General features: G+C 46.2%; 4 protein-coding genes across 4 annotated transcripts; 3 read left to right on the top strand and 1 right to left on the bottom strand.

Annotated features, from left to right (window-relative positions):
- The first annotated feature begins 1593 nt into the window (after nucleotides 1-1593).
- eif5a (eukaryotic translation initiation factor 5A) lies at nucleotides 1594-7314 on the top strand. The gene is made up of 5 exons (XM_069142136.1): nucleotides 1594-2453; nucleotides 3064-3250; nucleotides 4321-4425; nucleotides 5620-5751; nucleotides 6063-7314. Exons 2-5 carry the CDS (start codon nucleotides 3083-3085, stop codon nucleotides 6126-6128), a joined length of 471 nt encoding a protein of 156 aa, XP_068998237.1. The 5' UTR covers nucleotides 1594-2453; nucleotides 3064-3082; the 3' UTR covers nucleotides 6129-7314.
- A 1094-nt stretch (nucleotides 7315-8408) lies between these two features.
- Nucleotides 8409-10022, top strand: rpl22l1 (ribosomal protein L22-like 1). The gene is made up of 4 exons (XM_069142137.1): nucleotides 8409-8506; nucleotides 9226-9336; nucleotides 9498-9619; nucleotides 9822-10022. Exons 1-4 carry the CDS (start codon nucleotides 8498-8500, stop codon nucleotides 9964-9966), a joined length of 387 nt encoding a protein of 128 aa, XP_068998238.1. The 5' UTR covers nucleotides 8409-8497; the 3' UTR covers nucleotides 9967-10022.
- Nucleotides 10023-12097: 2075 nt separating this feature from the next.
- On the top strand, nucleotides 12098-18689 carry slc7a14b (solute carrier family 7 member 14b). Its single transcript, XM_069142153.1, has 10 exons — nucleotides 12098-12183; nucleotides 12589-12653; nucleotides 12913-13035; nucleotides 13413-13871; nucleotides 14063-14299; nucleotides 14398-14615; nucleotides 15311-15457; nucleotides 15571-15779; nucleotides 15853-16637; nucleotides 17228-18689. The coding sequence occupies exons 4-10, from the start codon at nucleotides 13571-13573 to the stop codon at nucleotides 17605-17607; spliced, it is 2277 nt and encodes a 758-aa protein (XP_068998254.1). The 5' UTR covers nucleotides 12098-12183; nucleotides 12589-12653; nucleotides 12913-13035; nucleotides 13413-13570; the 3' UTR covers nucleotides 17608-18689.
- Nucleotides 18690-20139: 1450 nt separating this feature from the next.
- Nucleotides 20140-22448, bottom strand: cldn11b (claudin 11b). The gene is made up of 3 exons (XM_069142172.1): nucleotides 22223-22448; nucleotides 21565-21729; nucleotides 20140-20664 (listed from the first exon to the last, which is right to left on the bottom strand). Exons 1-3 carry the CDS (start codon nucleotides 22446-22448, stop codon nucleotides 20405-20407), a joined length of 651 nt encoding a protein of 216 aa, XP_068998273.1. The 3' UTR covers nucleotides 20140-20404.
- Nucleotides 22449-22761: the final 313 nt, after the last annotated feature.

The raw sequence follows: 22761 nt of genomic DNA, 5'->3' as shown, positions 1-22761 counted from the left end.
GCACCACAGAGCCCATGTGCACCACAGAGCCCACCTGCACCACAGAGTCCTCCTGCACCACAGAGCCCACCTGCACCACAGAGTCCTCCTGCACCACAGAGTCCTCCTGCACCACAGAGTCCATGTGCACCATGAGCTCTCACTCACAAACACTGAAAAACATGCACGATATTAAAAATCTGCACACTTCAATAACATGAGTGCCACTGAGGAAGGTTTAGTTTCTACAGAAGCAAACTTCATAAATGCTAACATGCTCATATTCAAGGTGCTTTATGAGGCAGTCATCACATAAATATCCATTTATGCAGATTTATCATTAAAAACGAATTATAAAAAAAAAGCCTCAAAATAAATGTACGTTTTCAACTGTGGCTTAAAATAAGACACTGAGAAGATGAAAGAAATGACAAAAACAGGTAGCAGGAAATAATGTTTCACAGGTGAGAAGTTTGTCTTTTGATATTTTATTGTTCTGAATGTGTTTAGTTTGAAACAGTAAATCCTTCTTAAGCTTTTAATTTCACTGGTGGTTTCATTTTTAGAAGTACAAAACTATAATATTGAACTTAGTCAAATGAAGTCACGATTTTAGTTTGTGAAAAGGATGATTAAAAGCAGCTTGTCCATGTTTAGATTTCACTGAGAACAGCTGGTAATCCAGAACCATGTGACCTCAAAGTTCTGGAGGGTTCTGGTTCAGGAGCTCTGATGAATATCTTGAGCGTAAACAGTTCAGGGATTTGTGGACCAGCAGCAGGATTTTAAAGTTAATACCCTGAAAAACTGGAAGCCAGTGCAGCGATCTGAGTACTGGAGTTATATGCTGACTTTTCACAAAATTATAACCATATAAAACTATAAAACTCTAATCCTGGCAGCAGCTTTGTGGATCATCGGACCCGTCTGATCCCTGCCCTAGAAAGCTCCCAAATACAAGTTTCACTAATTTAATTACGTTTTATTTATAGTGTAAAATGACCGTGGAACTTGGTCCCAATACACTTCATAAAAAAAACAACATACAAAAATAAACTATTAAAAACACAAGAATATGTTGAAATAAAAAGCAGAAACAAGAACAACTTCATTAAAATATCAAAACAGAACAAAAATGTACAACTGAGGCACACGTGGTGAGAAATAACCGTTCCAATCAGATCAGAGGGAACGGAGTTAATACACTAAAAAATAGAATAAAAATAGTGCATCAGTCAGCAGGTAAATTCCTCCTGTTTGTCAAAAATAATAATAATTGAAATATATCAAACAGATGAACAACAATAACAAAGTGTTGTTGTTGTTGTTGTTGTTGTTGTTGACCTGTGGTGTCTCCTCTGAGTGACCCGTATGTGGGTGCTGCGGGTGGTCATGTGTGCCTCAGACCTGGCATCCCTGTCTGCCAGGCTGCCCCCCAACAGGCTGCCCCCCCCCCCCCCCCCACCCCTCCAACCCGGCTGCCCCCCCCCCCCTCCTCTACGGATGCTGCAGTAAAGTTGCCCGCGCGTGCGCACTTTCGGTCCTCTTTTTCTTGGAAGGTAAGTGTGGCATGGCGCGTGTTTCTGCCTCGGGGGGGACACACGGAGGACTTATAACGGGCTTTAAGGGCACCGGCGACGGACTCGGAAGGACTGAAGTCGTCGCGTTGCGGCGCGCGGAGCCGTGGAAGTAGTTATTTGACGTGTCGGGCCGGGACGCGGTCGGCGGCGGGGCGGAGGGTGTCCGTGCTACCAGGCGGAGTCGGAGGGGGACGTGCGGCCTTCGGCGGCGGCCGCTCCGCGGAGCCGCTCGGCATCCTCTCCGCTAATGTCCGCATCCGCGCTGCGCGGTCGAGATCGCCGTCGCGCTTTTGTCAACCGGCGACTTAACGTCGGCCGTCGAGCCCGACGACAAACCGTGTCCGTCCGTCCTCGAGTCGCCGTCGACGAGCGTCAATCTGCGCGTTTTATTTGGACGCAGCTGAATGGACGGCTAGCCGCCGCTAGCGCCGCGTTAGCCCGCAGAGCGAGAGTTCGTGTCGCGGCGGCTCGGGTTGGCCTTTTAGACCCGACGACATCAGAGGTGAACCGGTGGACGTCCGTCATGTTTGCTTTGAAGCCGAAACACCCAAGATAATCTGACGTGAGCCCCCGTTCGGAGGCTGTGTGTCCGGCGGGGCTCCGGTGAACTCGAGGCCGGCTAACTGGTCTCAGCTCCCCGTTAATCCTCCGTTATCTCCGAGGCAGAGGACAGACCCGGTGGTCGGCTTCACGAGATCGGCTCAACTCAATGTCTGCTAAGAACGATCATATATATATATATATTAATATATAAATATACAAACATATAGATATATTTATTTATATAATGGCAGACAGCAGCGGTACATGAGAAAGTGGTGCAGCCGGTCCAGCCTCGTGTCGAGCCGGATTTGTTGTCCATGCTTCCAGTCCAAAGGAGGAAGGACCCTGCAGGTTTATAGAGTTTCTGTTTATTATTCAGATCCAGATCAAAATTAATCTGCTCGTGTAAATCATGCGGACTGCACCTTTTTCTGTCTTTGAGTTCTCGCGATATTTTGAGTTAAAAGTGGTGGCCCTCTCTGGGGGGCCCAGGGGAGGCTGCAGTGGTCCCGGGCCGGGCCGGGCCGGGCCGGGCCGGGCGGATGGACTGGAGGTCAATCAATCAAAGTTTATTTATATAGCACCTGTCAGGCAGATTAGTGCTGCTCAGAGTGCTTCACAGATGAGTGACAGCCGGTAATAATACTCAAAACAGGAGAAGTGATGTTCAGAAATAAAAACAACTTGGTAAATTAGGTTTTTGTTGACAACCACAAAACATGACAACAAAAAGTCGAACATTGTTGTTTGGACCGATTTTTTTATTTATTTTATTTTTTTTTAGGTCGATCTCCCTGAAGGTTTTTGACATATTTAATTGCACATTGTGGTATTTAACTTGTTTCTATGGGGGATTATTTGGACAATTTAAATAAAAGGCTGTTTTCTGGGGCTTTTTAAATGTCAGAAAATGTCTTAGTGTCTTATTAAAGTGTAACGGATGTGTTGGTGTCCTCCGCAGCGTCCTGACCCATCGCACCATGGCAGATCCCGATCTTGACTTCACGACTGGCGAGTCTGGCGCCTCCGCCACCTACCCCATGCAGTGCTCCGCCCTGCGCAAGAACGGCTACGTGGTGCTGAAGGGACGTCCCTGCAAAATCGTGGAGATGTCCACCTCCAAGACCGGCAAGCACGGACACGCTAAGGTAAATTAAACCTGAATGAACCGTTACGGATCCGCAGACTCGGCAGCAATCTGAGTTTTAACGCCAGACGTGAATCCTGCAGATCCACAGTTTGCTGTGATTGCTGCTGAAGGCCCGACGGAGAACGACTCCACCTGTCTGTTATACCGGGACTATTTTAAAGTATTCCTGTCATGACCGTATTCGTCTGGTCGTCCAGGGGGTTAATTGGTCAGTTTGGGATAATTGTCTGGAACCAGCATCTGTTTTATGAATACATTTGTGCATTTAAATGTAATCAACTGATCACATGTTAAACTTTAGACCTTTATTTAGTCGTTTTAAAGACATAAACTACATAGCGTGTTTGTTTACCCTCCTTCGTCATAATGAAGGTGAATTTAGTAAACTTCACTCAAAGGAAGATGCCATTGTTTATTTTTTTTGTTAAAGTAGATGTTTGTTTAAGAAAATATCTAAAAGAACAGGTTTTTATGGAAATACAATAATAGAAAATCAGTGAATCTAAAGTTTATCGCAACAACATATTTTCTGGTTGTTTTCTGATCTTAAAAAAAAAAGCTCTTAAAATCAGTCGAATGTTTTTAGTTTGACATCTTTGGAGTTTAAAGTTCTGTTTAAAATGCTTTAAGTTCACCATCAAAAGTCTTCAATGGAGTTTGAGAGGTGAAGAAAACGTGTCGCCTGGCGGAGAGCCTTCGGCTGCTCGTCTCGGGCTCTCAGGTTTCAGACCGGGCCGATCCGAGCTGCCGGAGGTGTTGCTTTACGAACGCACAGTCCAACTTATCGCCCTCTGAACAGCAGGCTGCCTCCCACGTGCTCCTTGACCTCGTGCACAATATAAAAAAACAGTAAAATGAAGGTTCGGGTGGTCTGAAAGGTTTCACCGCTTTTCTTTTTTTTTTAAACACTTAAAATGTGTTGTAGGAGTCTTATTGGTTTCTAATTACTCTTTAATATTAAAATGAACAGTTTAAGGAGGTGGTTTGTTCTGCCATCAGTTTCCTTTTAGTTTGTTGTTCTTATTTATTTTATTTCGTTTTTGTATTAAACCGACTGTCCTCCTGCAGGTTAACATGGTTGGTATCGACATCTTTACCAACAAGAAGTTTGAAGACATGTGCCCCTCCACCCACAACATGGATGTTCCCTCCATCAAGAGGATAGACTATCAGGTACCTGAACATCTCCCGAGCTTTCTGCCACACCAAGCGTCGGCGCAGTTAAAACCTACGAGACTCCGTCACGTTTATTCTCCGGAGAACTAAAGTCGAGCTCTCCGAGGTGACAGAACCAGGACAACGTCTCGGGTTTGTTTCCAGTTATTTCCTCCAAATGATGAGTGGCAGTAGCTGGAAACGTTTGGTGGGTTTTTAGTCACGTTATATCGTCGCAGTAGAAAGTTTAGATCTGGGTTTTTTTTATGGTCCAGAAAATGTTTGGAATTAAAAAAACTACTGAACGCAGCACATTTTCCTCTAAAGGTCAAAATCTTACAGTAACAGCAAAAACATTTCTGTTGTAAATTGTCTAATATTGGATTTGGACTGAATGCTGTGCAGCTAATTTGCAGCCAAACACGCAGCGATAAAATGGAAAATCATGACTTTAAAGGAGCAGGAACGAGCAAATCTTTGATCTTTTACTTTGAAAAGTGACTGAAGTTGCTGAATAATTTACTGAAATCACGTCCTGTTGTCGGTCTCGTAACGACATACTGACATCATGCATGCAGAAATCTGTCACAACAGAAAACTCCTGCATCAAATCACCAAAGAGAATAAAATCAACTAATAGCAACGAGCATCTTTCAGCCTCCGTTTTTTAGTTTTGGCTGCAAATAAAACTCTTCGTCTGTTTCAAGATTAAAATCTCAGAAGCAGCTTCGGATCTGTTTGCTGGAGCGATAACCAAAATACTCCTTGCAAGGATTTCTGGGTAGGATGGAGAAAACTGGCTCTTAATTTGATTTTGGATTATTTGCTGAAGAACATTTTTATGCAAAACAAAGAAGCAGATTTTGTGTTTTTATGATATAAACTGAAAATCTTTTGCGGTTTTGAAACCTGGAAACTTTCATGGACGTTGTTTGTTCTTTTCTGACTCTTTAATTCATAAAATAACAAGCAGACTCGTCAATAATCTTTGGTGCTGCAGCGGCGTCGGTTTCCATTGTTGTTGTTGTTGTTTATGTATCTACAGTCAGTCAAACGTGTTGTTTACCTCGTGGCGATGCAGAAATAAACAAACGTTGTCGTTTCTAGATGCTGGTCCCGGTGTGAGCGCCTGATTGGTGTAAACGTGTTGTCACGGAGACCGATGGGAGCGTTTAGAAAACAGACTGAACGTGTTCCTCTTAACTTCCCTAGCTGGTTAACATCAACGAAAGCTACATGTCCTTGATGAGCGACAATGGCGAGATCAGAGAGGACCTGCGCGTCCCCGAAAACGACGTCGGCAAGGAAATCGAGACGAAGTTCGAGGCCGGCGACGAATTCATGGTGAGTCTTAAAAATCCTTCCCTGTTGCAAACATTTTGATTCACAGTCGCCAGAAACGGGAACATTACGGGACATTAAATGAAATCAGATGTTAGTTTTCTGTGGCAGCAGACGAGGACGCAAAGTCCCGAATCGGAGCGGAGACTCGTCCCTGTTGGAGAATGTGAAGAGCGCGAGCTGCGTGTAAAGTTTCACATGATTGACTCGAACACGTGTGTGTGTGTGTGTGTGTGTGTGTGTGTGTGTGTGTGTGTGTGTGTGTGTGTGTGTGTGTGTGTGTGTGTGTGTGTGTGTGTGAACTCTCCCTGCAGGTCACCGTGATTTCTGCCATGGGGGAGGAATGTGCTGTCGCCACCAAGGTCCTGGCCGGCAAATAGGAAGACGGGACTTTGCTGCCCGGGCAACAAGCACCACCCACAACCAGTCTCTTGCATTCTCATTGGTTCTGTCACCAAAGCGTCGGCCTTCACAGACAACCTCAATCAATTCTCCTGTGATTTTCTCACATCATTGCTCTTTTTTTTTTCCTCTCCTCTCTGCTCCTCCTTGCTCCTCCCCACCTCTCTCTCTCTCTTTCTCCTCCTCCTCCTCTTTCGGTTTCTCTCTTCCGTTGCCGTGGGAATGTTCCACCGCAGCTCGCTGCGTGGTCCTCTGCCTGATCACTGAGGTTTTGTTTGGTAACAATCTACTTTATATAAAAACAACTTCAAAAAAATCACCCATCCCGATCAGTTGCTCATTCCTGCTTTATTTTTGTTTAATTATATTTTATTTTTTTTGCCTTCAACATGTCGGTTTTCTGCCACTCACATTCCTGAATGTTGAAACAACAAACGGGATTCCGCTTTTGTATGATTATTTTTTTATATTCTTTAGATTGAATAAAGCAGGTGTAACAGCCTTGTAGAGGGGGGGTGGGGGGTTTCCCCTGTAGATCCTGAATCCTGGTTTAGGTCGTCCCTGTAGCAGCCGTACCGTCCCAGCATGGACGAGGTCCCTTCTTCCACCCGGCGGCCGGGATCGGTGGCGGCGAGAACTTGTGAGCACTTGAGGTCCACGTCGGCGTGTCGAAGCTGTAAAACCAAGAAAAGAGAACCGGCTTGTTTTTTAGTTTTTTTCTCCCTTAAAAGAAGAGCAGAAACAAACTTCAGTGATTTTACCCTCGTGATCAGTCTCTCTTTGTCTGTGTTGAAGTTTGATGGGCGTGAAGGTCGCGTGCGCTCGCACCTCTTCGCCCGCTGGGGCCTCATACCCCCCTCCTCCCCCCCCTCCCTATCTCCCCCCTCCGGTCCCCTCCCCCTCCCTCCCCCCAAAACGACAACAAAAAAAATACAAAAGGGAGTGTTCGGTTTTGTTTCCAGAGGCGTGAGTGTGTGGCGGTTGTGGGCCTCCAAAATGTTGGGAGGCGGTTTGCAGTGAGGTGTGTTTTCTTTTTTCGAGGGACTCGATCGGTTTGGGGAGGGTGGTAGAGTTGCAAAAACATTTTTTGTTCACTCGAGGCCTTTGTCACCTGACTGGAGATGGCAAAATAAAACGATGAAACTAATGGACAAAAACTGCAAACGACGTCTGGTTTTCTGTCTCTAGAATAATTCTATCCTGCTTTTATTTGGTCGTTTTTCACTGATAAACTTTCAGCCTTTTCTGTCCTTTTTTTTAAAAGCTCTTAAATCCTTTCAAAAATCTTGGTTTTGACTGTGAACTTGGCCGTCTCTGCTGCTGACTGTGGCTTTAATCTTAATTTTCATGCTGCGGTTGGTTGGAAGCTGCGATTCAACAAAAACAGGCAAAGATGTAAAACAAAACTAAAAGAAGTCTGCTTCACGTTTAATTTCAGACATTTATTGTCTGGAGGAATTTTTGGATGCTGGTTGACGGGACCCCTCGACAGAAGACGCAAAACATGTACGTGGTTTAATATCTTGAGTTTTGTTAATAATGCTCGTCCACGGTGACCTCTGACCTTTTGGTGCTTGTTAACTTGCCGTCCAGGATCAGAAGGGAAAACAACAAAAGGGGGTTTCAGATTTGTACAATGTTTAGTATGTAGCATGTGTTGACGCAGAAAAAGTTAAAAAAAAAAAACAACAGATAAATGTTCATAACTTTTTTTTTTCAGATCCTCAAGAGGTGCAAAGTGAATTCAACAGAAAATAATCTATAAATAAAGTTTAGTCTGGACTGATGAACCCATCTGATGAGGCTTTAGGTATTAACTTTTATTTCTATAGGATCTTTTAGATGTCACAGAATCACTAATAACAGGGAGCCAGTTTAAACCTGTCTGGGAGTAATCGTTAAAAGGATAAATGCAACATGGAGGTGAATTATGGGGTTTAAGAATGAGCTGAAATATAAAAAAAAAATCACATGCAACTATTTCTCCCATCACACATCAGACCAGCTGTTTGAGTGTGTTTGTGTAGGTTATCAATGTTTGACCAGACTCAGCAGGTTTAAGATGGGTGTATTTGGGCTGGTTGACCTTTGGACTTGTCTCTCACAGCTGTTCTCTTCTGTCTTCGGGCTCTCAGCCTACAAATCTGGATCTAACTGTCGGTCTCTCGTGTTAAACGCCTAAAGTTAACATTTGAACAGTTAGCAGGAGCTCTGTAGTGCCGTTTTCCCAGATTAGTCTGTTTATTTTTGCTTTTTAGACTGCGTTTACCATATTTGGTAAGGGTGTTCCAGGCACGACGTCACTGCTGCGTCACATCCGGCTCTTCCTTTCCCTTCCGATCTCAACATGGCGCCGGTGAGTTCAACTGTCTCCTCCTGGATTTACTCAGTTTCACGTTAAAGCTTCTTTTGTCTTTGTCTTTGTCTTTCTTGAACCACCCCGTCTACTAAAGAAAGTACATTAGTATTCTTGCAGCTCCACGTTTCAAACTTGAACTGTTTTTATGAAGGAGGAAGCCGATAAGCTATCAGAGTTAGCATTAGCTCGTCGTCTTCCTGCACGTGTTTCCGTCCCAGACCAGACTCCAGAGGAATAAGGGCTGCTTGTTCCACGGCGTCAGTTTTCCTGCCCTTTGTGGGTTTCTTGTCCGTCTCCGTGTAGATCAGAATCCGGTCGTTGATTCGGCGGAATGTGGAGCAGCTAATGTGAGCTAGCACCAAGCTATTCCCATCAGGAGAGGAGCTAACGGCAGCTAGCATGTCCAGCCTCGTTCAAACTGACAAACACATTATGGAGTTAAAACTAATGACGTCATTCTTCATAAGTTGTCATATTTTCATTTAGTTGAACTAAATAACGAGAAATGTCATAAAATCGATGGTTTCCAGTTGAGCTGCATTGATTAGTTTATGAATCGATTAGTTGGCTGCAGTTCTGATGATCGATCGATCATTTTGAGTCAATGTGAATATTTAAATCATGATCTATAAATGTGACCATTAAAACGCAAACCCTTCAGATGAGAGGTGTTTTATTGCTGTGCGGTGACACTGCAGGTGTTTTTGATCCCACAGCTCAAACAGAAGAGGCCGACCGGCAGGAAGTCCAAAAAAGGAGCTGCGTGGAAGTTCACGTTGGACCTCACCCACCCGGTGGAGGACGGGATCCTGGACTCTGCAAACTTTGTAAGTCTTTCCTGCAGCTGTTCCGTCTCGTATCGACCATGAGGAGATTATTAAAGGGTTGATGTACTGGTGCTGACCCGGGGTCCGGACTAGGGCGCCCTTCCCTAGCTCCACAGTTACTAGGGTTCTCTTCCCTAGTGTCACTATGCTCTGTCCAATAGGAAATCTTCCTCAAGGAGAGGATCAAGGTCAACGGGAAGACGGGCAACCTGGGTAACGTCGTCCAGGTCGGCCGCATGAAGAACAAGATCAACGTCACGTCAGAGAAACAGTTCTCCAAAAGGTGAGGCGACACGCAGTTACAGATTTCTACCAGGAATGATACATATATATACATACATAATACATACACATACATACACATATATATATACACATATATATATATATATACATACACATACATACACATACATACACATACATACACATATACGGACTGTTGGAAATTCTTGGCCCAAACACCTGCCGTCTGTGTCCACCAGGTATCTGAAGTACCTGACGAAGAAGTACCTGAAGAAGAACAACCTGCGTGACTGGCTGAGAGTGGTGGCGTCTGACAAGGAGACGTACGAGCTGCGTTACTTCCAGATCAGTCAGGACGACGAAGAGTCCGAGGCAGACGAGTAGAGAGCTGCCAGCTGATGTCTGAGTGTGTCAGCGGGAGAATAAATGTGGAGAAACGACTCGTCTGTTGGCCGTTTTTAATTTCACAAAATGCCACCAGGTGGTGCATCAAGGCAGCGTGTTGAGTTCATGAACAGCATCAGTCAGAGGACATCAAATATAGAAAAAGATGATGAGAGGAAATTTAAAATGGCTACAAAAAAAAATGATATAGCCTGACTTTTTGAAGATATGTGGCACAACTAACAAAGAGTATAAACTTCAGAAAAGATGTTAAAAAATCTACTAAACAATTTACAGACACGAAAATGAAAAGAACTCAGAAACACAAATCAACCACGAAGGTGTGAAAAATCCACCAGAGATTTAAAACTGCAAGAAAAAGATGCAAAGTTGCCACAAAGCAACATAAGAAACCAGAGATGTGAAGTTCAGACCCAGAATGACCTTAAAGATGCAAAACAACAACTAGAGGCACAAAATGAAAGCAGCACTTCAGACATAAAACCAGTGAAGATGCTCAATGATGCAGAGACACAAAACAACCACAAAGATGCAAACAGACGAAACTGAATATAAAAGAAAAGACACAAAATGATATCAGAAAAAAACAAACAACGGATACAAAATTGCTACAAAGATTCAAAACTGCTTAAAAAAAGCCATAAAACGTCAAATTTAAAGACGTAAAAAGCAGAACGAGATTTTAAAAGAGGAAAACGACCTCAACGAACCGCAGCCACGTTGTTTGCAGTCAGTTTGCGTCTCCAGTTTGTATCTTCCTCCTGAAAGGAAGGATGAGGAGTCTTACATGTCTGTGCCCAGAGGCCTGTTACCTCACTGGAGCAAAGCATTATGGGAGATTTGCAGTCGTCCACGCTAAGAGAACAGATAATAGGTGATGTGTGGGTGTTCCTGTTTCTATTGTAGAATTAGATTTATTGTTTATTAGGTTTGTGCTGGCAGGATGAAGGCGACATCACCACCCGCAAAAAAAAAAGATAAAAGAAAAGAAATCCTTGATTCCCTGGAACAGAGAAGGATGTTTTGCTTCTCTCCGTCATCTGGTGCGTATGAAGCACGTCGCCTCAGGAATGCGTCCACCTTCCACCGGAGATGTCTCGCTGTCTTCATACGAGGATTCAGGCAGTTTACTGAGTTTTTATTACACGCAGAAGTCTCAGATTGTCAAAGAAACAAGGAGGGGAAAGAGGAAGGTGGATGAAGTTTCATTGAAGGAGTTTTGTTGGTTAAAAACTGAAGTAGCAGAATAATCAACTCTGGTTCATTGTTTGTTCCCAAAATCTAACGAGACTGTTTGCAGCGTCCTGAACTCCTGCAGGCGACTGGAATAAACTCCACGCATCAAAACAAGCTTCTGCAGCCGGGACGTCCACAGCGTCGTCATCGGTCCTGAAGGTGTGAAGAGGTCCGGCTGAGTTTCTCCAAACTTTCAGACCGTCATGTAACCGCGTCTGTAATCCGACGCTGTGCATCAGATTACCTCCAGATTACAACGACTGGTGCATCATCCCGTGCATGCAGATACCGGCCGGCCCGGCCCGGCCCGGCCCGGCTCGGCTCGGCTCGGCTCGGCCTGAAAGAGACACAAAGTTTTGTTTGGATTTAGTTTATTTAGTCTTTTTTGCTTCTCTTTGTAGTTTTGCATCCGTTTTATTAGTTTTACATCTCTTTGCAGTCATTTTGCATCTTTCAAGTCGTTTTGTGTCTTTGTAGTTGCTGTGTGTCTCTTTGTCCTTCTCTTGCCTCACCAAAGTTTAACAACCACTTTATACAACTCGCAGCATCTGGGCCTCTGGAGCGGGGCCTCTGGAGCGGGGCCTCTGGAGCAGGGCCTCTGGAGGCCTCTGGAGGCCTCTGGAGCGGGGCCTCTGGAGGCCTCTGGAGCGGGGCCTCTGGAGGCCTCTGGAGGCCTCTGGAGCGGGGCCTCTGGAGCGGGGCCTCTGGAGGCCTCTGGAGCGGGGCCTCCTTGGCCCGTTCTGCTGATCCATTCGTCACTACGACACTCAGTTGGTGCTAGATCGGATCAGCCGGGGGGACGTGCTCTCCAAACTCTACAGTCCCGTCATTGGTTGTGAAGCGTCGGCTGCTGTGATTGGTTGTTTCACTGTCGATCAAGTGGTCTCTAACATTAATCTTTGCCTCAACACTCCAACAGAAGAAGACAACGATGCAGTCAAAAGTTCTGGTAAAAAGCTCGTAAGTGGGATGTTGAGTTTTTGTTTTTGTTTGTCAAACTAATGACATATTTTCTTTCTAATAAACTAAATCAATCCGGTGGACAATGAGGTTTACTTCAGCCTAAAAACTCAGATAAATCTCCTGCAGCTTTTGAAGACAGAGATATTTTTACACACACACACCTGGTCAGTTCCCAGCTCTGCACACACACACACACACACACACACACACACACACACACACACACACACACACACACACACTTTCACAGCAGCTGCCCCGTCGTCCCTCTGAATGAAAGAAGACAGTTTTGTGGACACGCCCCTGCTCGCTCTCAGGTGCTGAATATTTCATGGTCCTGGTCTCGTGGTCGGGTCTGAATGATTCAACGCCGCCGTCTCCTCTCGTCAACATTTCCTGCAGCTCTGCCGAGGACGGGGACTCGAACAAATGCCCCCCGCTCTGCCTCAGGAGGGGAAACGCAGCCGGTGAGTGTTACCTGCGTGCTCAGGTGTGCGTCTTTACACTGCATGTTTGGTGTTTTCATCTGTTTGTTCTGTCAGCTCTGTTCGCTCTCCTCAATCCAACCTGCTGATGTTGGTTGACTTCAGTTCAGGTGTTTATCGAACTCGTCAGTTCGAGTCTGAAGCCGAAGTTTTAAATGTGTAGAAGTTGGGTCAGTTTTGGCGTCAACAGTCGAACCTTTCCGTTGTGAAAGTTGATCCTTGGTCCTCATTAATGTTTCAGAGAGGGAGTCTCGCTCTAGTGGGTGAGGAGAACAGCTGACGGTATCTCATCTTCACCTGCTGCCTCTCATCTTCAGCACAGAAGGATCACCGAGCGGACCCACCAAGGCTCAGAAAGTTGGAGGTGACTGTTAACATTTCTTGTTGGAAAACTTGACCACAAAGAGATAAAACCAGAAGAGACACCCACAGACAAAAAGCAACATCAGCACAGAGACTCAAGACAACTTCAAATACTCAGAACAGCAACAAAGGGACTTAAAACGACCAGAAAGAGACAGAAAACAGCCTCAAAGACTTAAAACAACAGCAAAGAGACACAAAACGACCAAAGAGACAAGAAACCACCTCCTGGAAAAATGACCCCAGAAAGATATATGATCACAAAAAGACTGGAAATCTCTTCAAAGACTCAAAATGAGCACAAACGACGCAGCTGCTCTCCCAAACGTACGTTCCTCCTCCTCACAATCCCAACATGTCTTCCTCGTCTTTTCACAGCGTCTCCGCTTTCCGTTTGGAGTTTTGTTTGGTGAGAAAAACCCGAGACGGTAGGTTCGAGGAGTCTCGGGATGAAGGTGAAGGAATGACGGCAGAAAGGTAGACGGAGCGAGTAACACATCGACATCGGCAGGCAACGAGCAGGTGGGCGTGGAGAGATGGCGGCGTGGCTGGGCCGGCTGGCGCCGGGCGACGCCTGGTTCAACATGTACTCCCGCCTGCTGCGGACCAAACCGATGGGCTCCATGGCTCCCGGCTCGGACGACCTCACCGAGCTGGCGGAGGGCTCTGCGGTCGGGCTGGCCAAGGTGCTGACCACCGTGGACCTGGTGTCGCTCGGGGTGGGCAGCTGCGTCGGCACGGGGATGTATGTGGTCGCCGGGCTGGTTGCCAAGGCGATGGCGGGGCCGGGGGTCATCCTGTCCTTCATCATTGCAGCGTTGGCGTCCATATTGTCGGGTGAGAGGACGAGAGATGACCGAACTAATGGTTTTGTCATTGCTGATGTTTTAAAGTTACTTCAACTTTTGGGCTTCCAGGTTGTTAGGAAACCTTTTACTGGCTCTTAAAAGTCGTTCGAGGCTCATCCAAGTCAAGAAGTTTGCCCGTACACGCCTTCACGTGTACATGTGTGTGTGTTCTCCTCGAAGGTGTGTGTTACGCAGAGTTTGGCGTCCGCGTCCCTAAAACGACCGGCTCGGCCTACACCTACAGCTACGTGACGGTCGGGGAGTTCGTGGCGTTTTTCATCGGCTGGAACTTGATCCTGGAGTACCTGATCGGCACGGCGGCGGGGGCGTCGGCTCTCAGCAGCATGTTCGACTCGCTGGCCAATCACAGCATCAGTAACTACATGATAACGCACCTGGGCACGCTCAGAGGACTCGGTCAGTGTCGGCCAAAGTGTCACGCTCCGTGACGTTTGCGTGTCGTCATATATCTGTTCGTCTGGTCTCTTCTTTGCATCGTATTGTTTTTGTCTCAGGAAAGGGCGAGGACACGTACCCCGACCTGCTGGCCCTCTTCATCGCCCTGCTGGTCACAGTCGTCATCGCTCTCGGTGTGCGTAACTCGGTGGGCTTCAACAACATCCTGAACGTGGTCAACCTGGTGGTCTGGATCTTCATGATCATCGCTGGACTCTTCTTCCTCTCCGCCAGCAACTGGGAGGGCGGCGAGTTCCTGCCGTACGGCTGGTCGGGGGTGAGATACTGAAACGCTGTCGTTAAGACCTCCGCCAACAGCTTTACTCTGAACAACTCCGATTTCGACGTGAGAAAGAGTTGATTTTAGGTTCATGATTTTCCATTTAACTCTCTTATCTGGAGTTGGGTTGTGGTGACGTCCCTGTAGCCAGCAACATTTTTCAACTTTTCTTGAGGGATCCTGAAGTGTTCCCAGACCAGATGAGATGTATGACCTCCAATGGAGGCCGTCCAGGAGGATCCTGATCAGACGCTTCAACCTCAACTGGCTCCTTTCAAAGCGAAGGAGCAGCAGTTCGACTCCTGAACGATCTCTGAGGCTCAGCTCTGCAAAGGAAACTCATTTCACCCACTTGTATCTGCGGTCTCATTCATTCGCTCGTTACCTAAAGCAAGCTGACGACCACAGATGACGCCTTTGAACTTCACTGTCATCCCCTGGGTTTTAGGATGTGTGGCATATAGTAAGCCCAAATGTTCTATTTCGCAATATTAATGAAAGAGGAAAAGAATCGGCCCCGGGATTCAGATCCACTCCAAAATATTGTAGCTTCTGTCTTGGCCCGTGTCGCACTCTTCCACCAATTTTCATAATAACCGGGTCGGTAGTTTTTCCGTAATCCTGCTGAGAAACAACCAAACAAAAATCACGATTAAAAAAAATATACCGTAAGACTTGTTGTTCCTGTTCAGGTGATGAAAGGTGCAGCGACCTGTTTCTACGCCTTCATCGGCTTCGACATCATCGCAACGACGGGAGAGGAGGCGAAGAACCCCAACACCTCCATCCCTTACGCCATCACCGCCTCGCTGGTCACCTGCCTCACCGCCTACGTGTCGGTCAGTACAAGAACGAAATCTCCTCCCTGAACAGACACCTCGGACACCTTCGAAGGCCTCCTCTGAATATTCTCATATTTAAGCTTTCTGAATGTTGGGATCCCCTCGGACAGGTGAGCGTGATCCTGACCCTCATGGTTCCCTACAACCTGATTGACGGCTCCGCCCCCCTCATGGAGATGTTCGCCGTGCACGGCTTCGTTTGGGGGAAGTACACCGTGGCTGTCGGCTCTATAGCCGGACTCACCGTGTCCCTGCTGGGCTCTCTGTTCCCGATGCCCCGGGTCATCTACGCCATGTCCCGGGACGGACTGCTGTTCAGGTGAGGAGATGCACGCAGGCGGGAAAAGAGCTTTAAGAAGGAGCAACTTGTTTTTTTGTGTCTGCATTCGAAGGTTCCTGTCTCACGTGTCCGCGCTCACACACACTCCGGCGGTGGCGTGCGTGGTGTCGGGGAGCCTGGCGGCCGTCCTCGCCCTGCTGGTGAGCCTCCGGGACCTGATCGAGATGATGTCCATCGGCACCCTGCTGGCTTACACTCTGGTCAGCGTGTGCGTGCTCTTACTGCGCTACCAGCCCGACGAACACGTCGACCTGCACCAGTGTAACTCCGGGGAGGACGGGGACGGGCCGAAGCACCGGGACGACGGACCTGTCTCGACCAAAGATGACCGCGTCCTGATCGGAGGCTCGGACTACGACGGGTCGTCTTCTTACCACGCCGGCGGGACCGAGGGGGAAGGAGACGGCTCTGACTTCCACACGGGCCACGCCTCCCTGCTGAAAAGGCTCCTGGGAGGTCATTACTACACCCTGCGGCTGCGGCTGGGAATGCCCGATGCGTCGGCACGGCCCACCCCAGCCACCGGCCGCATGGTGACCAGATGCACCCTCCTCTTCTTCCTCACGTCCTTCCTCCTCTGGTCCACCGTCATATTTGGCGTCGAGCAGGGCTCGGGGGCCGGGGCGGTGTTTTCAGGCCTCGTGGCCACCGCGATGGCCGGCTCCCTGGTGAAGCTTCTGATCACGGTCATACAGCAGCCGGAGAGCACACGCCGCCTGCCCTACATGGCGCCATGCGTGCCCTTCGTCCCTGCGGCGGCCATATTGGTCAACAGCTACCTGATGCTGAAACTGTCTCCACTCACCTGGGCCAGGTTCACCATCTGGTGCTTCATAGGTGAGTTCTTCATTTTACAGCTCAATAAGTAACGATGCACGACAACGGTTTTATAAAAATAAATTGGATATATATTTTTTATATGTTTATATTATAAAGAGTAATTGATTACGAGGAGGAAACTTTTAATCCGTGGTTAGTTAGTTAGTTAGTTAGTTAGTGAATGAATACTTTAACAGAAGCTTCGGATGTAGTCGAGTTGGTCACAAACAGGTCACAGAGTCTGTTTTGGTTGATTGAGGAGGAGCAGGACAAGATCTTCATCGCTGGATGATGATGAAGAACGAGCAAAATGCCAATTTATCGAAAAACACTTCAACTGAAGCAGAAACTATAAATATTAAGGTCGATTATTAAATAAATCTGGGTTCAGTTACTTTGATTTAAAAGCCAGCATTTTCTACTTATTTCCAACCTTTGAACACTTCTCATAGTTTATTTATTTCTACAAAGGAACCAGCTGATTTTAAGATTTCTTGTCAAGTAAAATGATGTACTGCACGGACCGATCATTTAACCGGTATAAAGTGGTTCTGTGGTTTTTTTTCCTGCCGTCCCGCTCTGAGTTTTCACGGCGTGTCCGTCCTCAGGTCTGCTGATCTACGGTTGTTACGGAGTCTGGCACAGCACGCTGGAGCTGGACGCCCGCCAGCAGCAGGCGCACGCCAGCTCCTACCGTCGCTACGACGACCACCTGGACGACACCTTCTCCCCGGACGACGACCTTTACCCCCAGGAGCAGGACGACATGCCCTACCAGGGCTGGTCTGCCCCGGAAGAGAGGGGACACAACTACCAACAGCAGGACCAGGACCAACAGCGGGACCAGGACCGGGACGGAGAGCGGCCGTGTGAGGACAACGGTGACCAGTACGGATACCAGTCTGGGTCGGCAGGCCAGAACACCGGCAGAGGCAGCAGGTCCCAGGGAAAGACCAATAACGCGTTTGACGATGAAGAGGAGGACTGAAGACGTGTTCCTCCGTCCTCCGAAACGGAAAATAGTGAATAAAACTTTAAAGCTTTTTAAAAATCAAACAAAGTCATACATGAACAAGAATTCCCCGTTGAACGCATCTCTTGGTCTGGATAGAAGAAGGAGGAGACGACGGTCAGAAGCTCCAGTAAAGTCCGGTGACCGTCTTCATTCGTAGGAAACACAAACAACCCTACCGGGACGGTAACCTTTAACCTTTGAGCAACATCTGCCTGCAGCCGCGGTCTTTCTCATCTGAAGTTATGAAAGTTGTCCCACTCCATGCTGGAGATCTTACGTGTCCCGTAGCTTCGGTTGGATGAACCTACTTTGAGGCTTCAGGGTTAATAACTCAGATCTGAAGTGCGCAGAAGTGTAAACAAACCACTTTTTTTTTCGTGAGAGGTGCGATCTAAAAGTTCAGTCTGTTCCCGTTGAACGCAGCGCAGCGATGCACCCCGAGCAGCAGGAAGCAGCGACCTTCATCAGGAAGTATTCAGAGTTCAACATCATCACTGAGTTCCTCACGATAACGTGACCGCTGGTACGAGAACATCAGTGACGTCACCATGGAAACCTGAAACTGGAGCAGAGAAACAGCAGATTTTTGGGGGAACAAAGTCTTCAACACGTCTGCTAACAGCCGAGTGTTCCTGAGCCCATGCAGTGATTTCCACTGATTCCTCTTCTCCGCTGTGAGCGGTCATGTTGGAGAACCCTGTTGCCACGGCGCCACAGTTCAGGTGGTTCACAGTGAATGTTTTCCCCTCAGACACCTCAGAAGGTTCCCAGTGGAACTCTGTGTTGACAGTCTGAATCTGGGGGACGAATTCACGGTGACACAAAGAAAACCCACCTGGTGTCTCCTGACCTGATGCCTTCTTCTTAAGTCTTGGACGGTGAAGCTCCACCCCCTTCTTGAAACGTGATGTCATCAGAACACCTCACCCGGCTTGTCGCTTCACCGCCGGAGACTTTCTGAAACATTTCAAGGGTCTCTGTTGATGATTTACAGAGTTTGACACCAAAATCAGATGTTTCTCTGCTCCAGTTTCAGGTTTCCTTGGTGACATCACTGATGTTCACGTACCGGCGGTCACGTTGACGTGTTGAACTCAGTGATGATGTTGATCATGATATTTCCTCATGAAGGTTGTTGCTTCCTGCTCCTCCGTGAACATCACATGCTCACATTTTCTTTTGCAGATTAAGGTCAGTGAACGCCACAGGCTGGTTTTATTTTTCGTTTGCTTTTGTTGGCGTGCTTTCTTTAGTCTTTACTCACTTTGTTGATTTTCTTCTGTGTGAGTGAATGTTATTATTCAGATTCTGCAGCAGCAAAGTGTGTTAATGGGTGTGAATGAGAATTAGTCCGCAGGAATAAATGTCTCGTTTTGAGTGAAAAAATTAATCTCAAGACTTTTCTTTTAGTGAAAAACTAACTTTTATTATGTGAAGCAGCGGACAAAAATTTACAATACAGACAGTTAATATGTAATGATTATGCTGTTAATAAAAGAGTAAAAAATGTTAAAAATGACAATTATTGGTACATAAAACAACATATTTGTGAGAGATTAAATATGAGCGTGTAATAGTTTGTTCAACAAACAAACTTTGCTGCTTTTTAAAATATAAAAAAATAATTAAAAGAACATGAAGCAATAGTTTGCTCCATTCAAACTATGTAAAGAATCTGAATCTACAGACAGCTGATCGGATCCTCCTGACAGGAACGGGTTCATTTACTCTGGAGGTCGCGGTCAGTTAAACGGGCCGAGAGCCAAAACAGCAAAACCATCACACTTTCCTTCCTGTCTGTGGAAAGCATGAAAACCAGAGTTCAGCTGAAGATGGTGTTTATACAGGAAGGGGAATTACACTTTTAAATTCAAGGCATGTTTATGACCCCAAGAACAGCGACTCTGACGAAGCACAATATTTCAACAAAGGAAAAACTAAAACAATGTTTTCATATACTTGTCAATTTTGAGATGTGGGACCATTTTGCTTCTATAACTTATCTTCTTTCAGACAACTAGGAAAAAAACAAACACCCTACATACAAATTTAGGTGTTTATTTTACTACAATTTGTGTATTTGCATCTGTAGATCTCTGCTAAATTCACCAAAATGTTGCGTATATATAATGTGTAATAAATCAGGCTATGAATAAAATGTGAACACACCTCTTGGTAAAAACCTTCAGAATATATATGGGAATAAAACTGGAAGATTTAGTGTGTCTAAGTGTGACTGATGTGGAGATTTCAGGCAGAGAGTAAGAAAAAAATCTTTTTGAGAAATGTCTTTAATTTTACAAAAATTTTTCCAGTTTAATTCACATCTATATTCTGAAGGTTTTTACAGAAGGATTTGTTTATATATTACTTATAGCTGGATTTATAAAACCTTTTATTCCTAAAAAAAAACATCGCAAAAACAGATTTAAAAAAAAAGTTTTTAACAATAATAATAATTTTTTTTTAATGTAAAAACCTTTGACTTTAATATGTTGACCAAACGAAATCAGACTTTTAAACCTGGTTTTACAAATTTAATAATTATGTCGCTATGTATGGTTTAAAAAATGCTAAAAAGGTCATGTCTAGTGAAAAATTAAAAATAAAATGTTGTTATCTGATTTCCGGGCAGATACAGACTGGTTGGAAGTTTCCCAGATTCAACAGGTTGATGGAAAATCCCCGACATGTTCACTTATTATAAATCGCTCTTAAAGTTGTGTCGGCTAAACGTGAGAAGCAGCACGGACAGAGTTGAAGCCGTCCTTCACACGCGTGCGCTCTTGGCGTGGTTGGCGGGGGGGTCCAGCGGCGTGGCCGTGACCCCCTGTCTGGAGTAGTAGAAGCTGTTCTCCCTGTTCGGGGTGCCCGGGTCGTTGCCCTGGCAACACAAGATCACGAAGCCGCCCACGAGACAGAGACCGGATCCGACCCAGCCGGCGTACAGGGAGAAGCCGAACGACATCAGACCCTCGTCTTGGTGAGCGCCGATGGGGAACCAGAGGGTCGACACGATGCCCCCCACGGCTGGAAGAGACGGACGGACAGCTGAGGGTCAGTAGCTTTAAAGGTGAAACACATTCGGGCTTCAGTTCATCCTCGTGTTTGTCTGGCTGTCTGTCCGTGAGGCTGTGGACAGGAAGTACCTGTCTCATCCCACAGGAAGGACATGAACTTGGTCAGGATGAGCCCGAGCTTCCATCCCTCCTCCCTCCCGCAACAGCCGGAAAGACACGAGAGCTGCAAAGCCTGAAACTACTGTCCTCTAAAACCACACTACTGTCCTCTAAAACCAAACTACTGTCCTCTAAAACCAAACTACTGTCCTCTAAAACCAAACTACTGTCCATTAAAACCAAACTACTGTCCTCTAAAACCACACTACTGTCCTCTAAAACCAAACTACTGTCCTCTAAAACCAAACTACTGTCCTCTAAAACCACACTACTGTCCTCTAAAACCAAACTACTGTCCTTTGAAACCACACTACTGTCCTCTAAAACCACACTACTGTCCTTTAAAACCAAACTACTGTCCATTAAAACCAAACTACTGTCCTCTAAAACCACACTACTGTCCTTTAAAACCAAACTACTGTCCATTAAAACCAAACTACTGTCCTCTAAAACCAAACTACTGTCATTAAAACCAAACTACTGTCCTTTAAAACCAAACTACTGTCATTAAAACCAAACTACTGTCCTCTAAAACCACACTACTGTCCTTTAAAACCAAACTACTGTCCATTAAAACCAAACTACTGTCCTCTAAAACCAAACTACTGTCATTAAAACCAAACTACTGTCCTTTAAAACCAAACTACTGTCATTAAAACCAAACTACTGTCCTTTGAAACCAAACTTAACTGTGTGTGTGTGTGTGTGTGTGTGTGTATGTGTGTGTGTGTGTGTTAGGAGGCCTGCACACCCATGATGAGGAAGAGGACGCCTCCCACGCGGGCGCGACGCTGCTTGATGGCCGAGGTGTCGTTCTGCATCCGGACGCAGGGCATGGACATGAGGACCAGCAGCATGGCGGGGAGACCCAGCAGACATGCGCAGATCATCAGAGCACGAGACGTCTGGACGTAGGCTGAGAGAGAAAGAGAGCATCTGCTTGGTTTAATTCAACACAGCTCACCTCTGGCAGGGCTCGGAGGTAGGAATGTGTGCACATGCGTTGGCACCAAAGACAAGACAGGAATTTCCTTTTTCAGAAAATACCTCATAAAAAGCTATTATACAATTTAAAATAAGTTTTAAACTGTTTTTGTTCATAAAAACACACTTGCACATATTGTGGAATGAAAGAAGGTGCAAAATCAGAAAATAAAAGCTCAAAGTTGATTAAAACAAGTTAGAAACGTCTGTGTCCAAAATATTAACTAAGGAAACTCGTGCAACACTTGTTTTTAACAAAATGAACAATTTAGCCAAGCAATGAATTGAATGATCAGCGCATCCTTCAGCTCCAACCACTCCTGTTTCTCTCTCACACACATTGTCCGTCGGTTGGTTAATATTCATGATTAATAACTGAAATGAAATGATGTTTCCCCAGCCATCCATCTGTCCTCCTCTCTCACCGGGCAGGGTGAGGATCTGGTTGAGACCCACGCAGTGGTACAGCGCCGGGGAGATGACGCACTCCGCCCAGAGGCCCCGCGAGCCCAGCTCGTCCATGCGCACGCAGGTAGCCACCGTGTAGTCGCAGGTCCGGACCCAGTCGTTGGTGGCGGTGGCCACGATGACCCCGACCCAACCCACGCAGCTCGCCGCGCTCCCGGTGATCTGCCTGCACATGTGCGCCATGGCGAGCCGCCGTGCGTTGTTACGCGCTCCAAGAGAGAAAATCAATCCGTGTTTTGACCTCGGGGAGGTTTGGGATTCTTTCTTTGTCTTCCTGCAGGAATTTAAAAAACTTACTGTGCGAAAAAATAACTTTATTAATAAGTCTGGAAAAAGTTTTAAAACAAAGACGTTAACAAATATCTGTGAATTCTTGATATTTTGGAGCAGATAAAAGTCTTTTTAAAATCCTTTTTAAAAGTAAAAATTGAAGATGAACCCCTGCTCTGTCCCGTTAGTGCTCCCCGGGCTGATCCACACAGAAATGCCTGCAATA

Source organism: Embiotoca jacksoni, unplaced genomic scaffold (assembly GCF_022577435.1).
Source record: "Embiotoca jacksoni isolate LCO1_2020_lvr unplaced genomic scaffold, fEmbJac1.0.p SCAF_98, whole genome shotgun sequence".
NCBI classification, from domain to species: Eukaryota; Metazoa; Chordata; class Actinopteri; family Embiotocidae; genus Embiotoca; species Embiotoca jacksoni.
This window is presented reverse-complemented; position numbering and strand designations above follow the sequence as displayed.

Coding starts and splice junctions, on each gene's coding strand:
- eif5a (XM_069142136.1), top strand. CDS start 3,083: ATGGCAGATCCCGATCTTGACTTCACGACTGGCGAGTCTGGCGCCTCC. Junction 4,426..5,619: donor TCAAGAGGATAGACTATCAG/GTACCTGAACAT, acceptor TAACTTCCCTAG/CTGGTTAACATCAACGAAAG. Junction 5,752..6,062: donor AGGCCGGCGACGAATTCATG/GTGAGTCTTAAA, acceptor CTCTCCCTGCAG/GTCACCGTGATTTCTGCCAT.
- rpl22l1 (XM_069142137.1), top strand. Junction 9,337..9,497: donor TCCTGGACTCTGCAAACTTT/GTAAGTCTTTCC, acceptor TCTGTCCAATAG/GAAATCTTCCTCAAGGAGAG. Junction 9,620..9,821: donor GAGAAACAGTTCTCCAAAAG/GTGAGGCGACAC, acceptor TGTGTCCACCAG/GTATCTGAAGTACCTGACGA.
- slc7a14b (XM_069142153.1), top strand. CDS start 13,571: ATGGCGGCGTGGCTGGGCCGGCTGGCGCCGGGCGACGCCTGGTTCAAC. Junction 15,458..15,570: donor GCCTCACCGCCTACGTGTCG/GTCAGTACAAGA, acceptor CCCCTCGGACAG/GTGAGCGTGATCCTGACCCT. Junction 16,638..17,227: donor CACCATCTGGTGCTTCATAG/GTGAGTTCTTCA, acceptor GTCCGTCCTCAG/GTCTGCTGATCTACGGTTGT.
- cldn11b (XM_069142172.1), bottom strand. CDS start 22,448: ATGGCGCACATGTGCAGGCAGATCACCGGGAGCGCGGCGAGCTGCGTG. Junction 21,730..22,222: donor CCAGATCCTCACCCTGCCCG/GTGAGAGAGGAG, acceptor TTTCTCTCTCAG/CCTACGTCCAGACGTCTCGT. Junction 20,665..21,564: donor CGTCCTCTTCCTCATCATGG/GTGTGCAGGCCT, acceptor CGTCTCTTCCAG/CCGTGGGGGGCATCGTGTCG.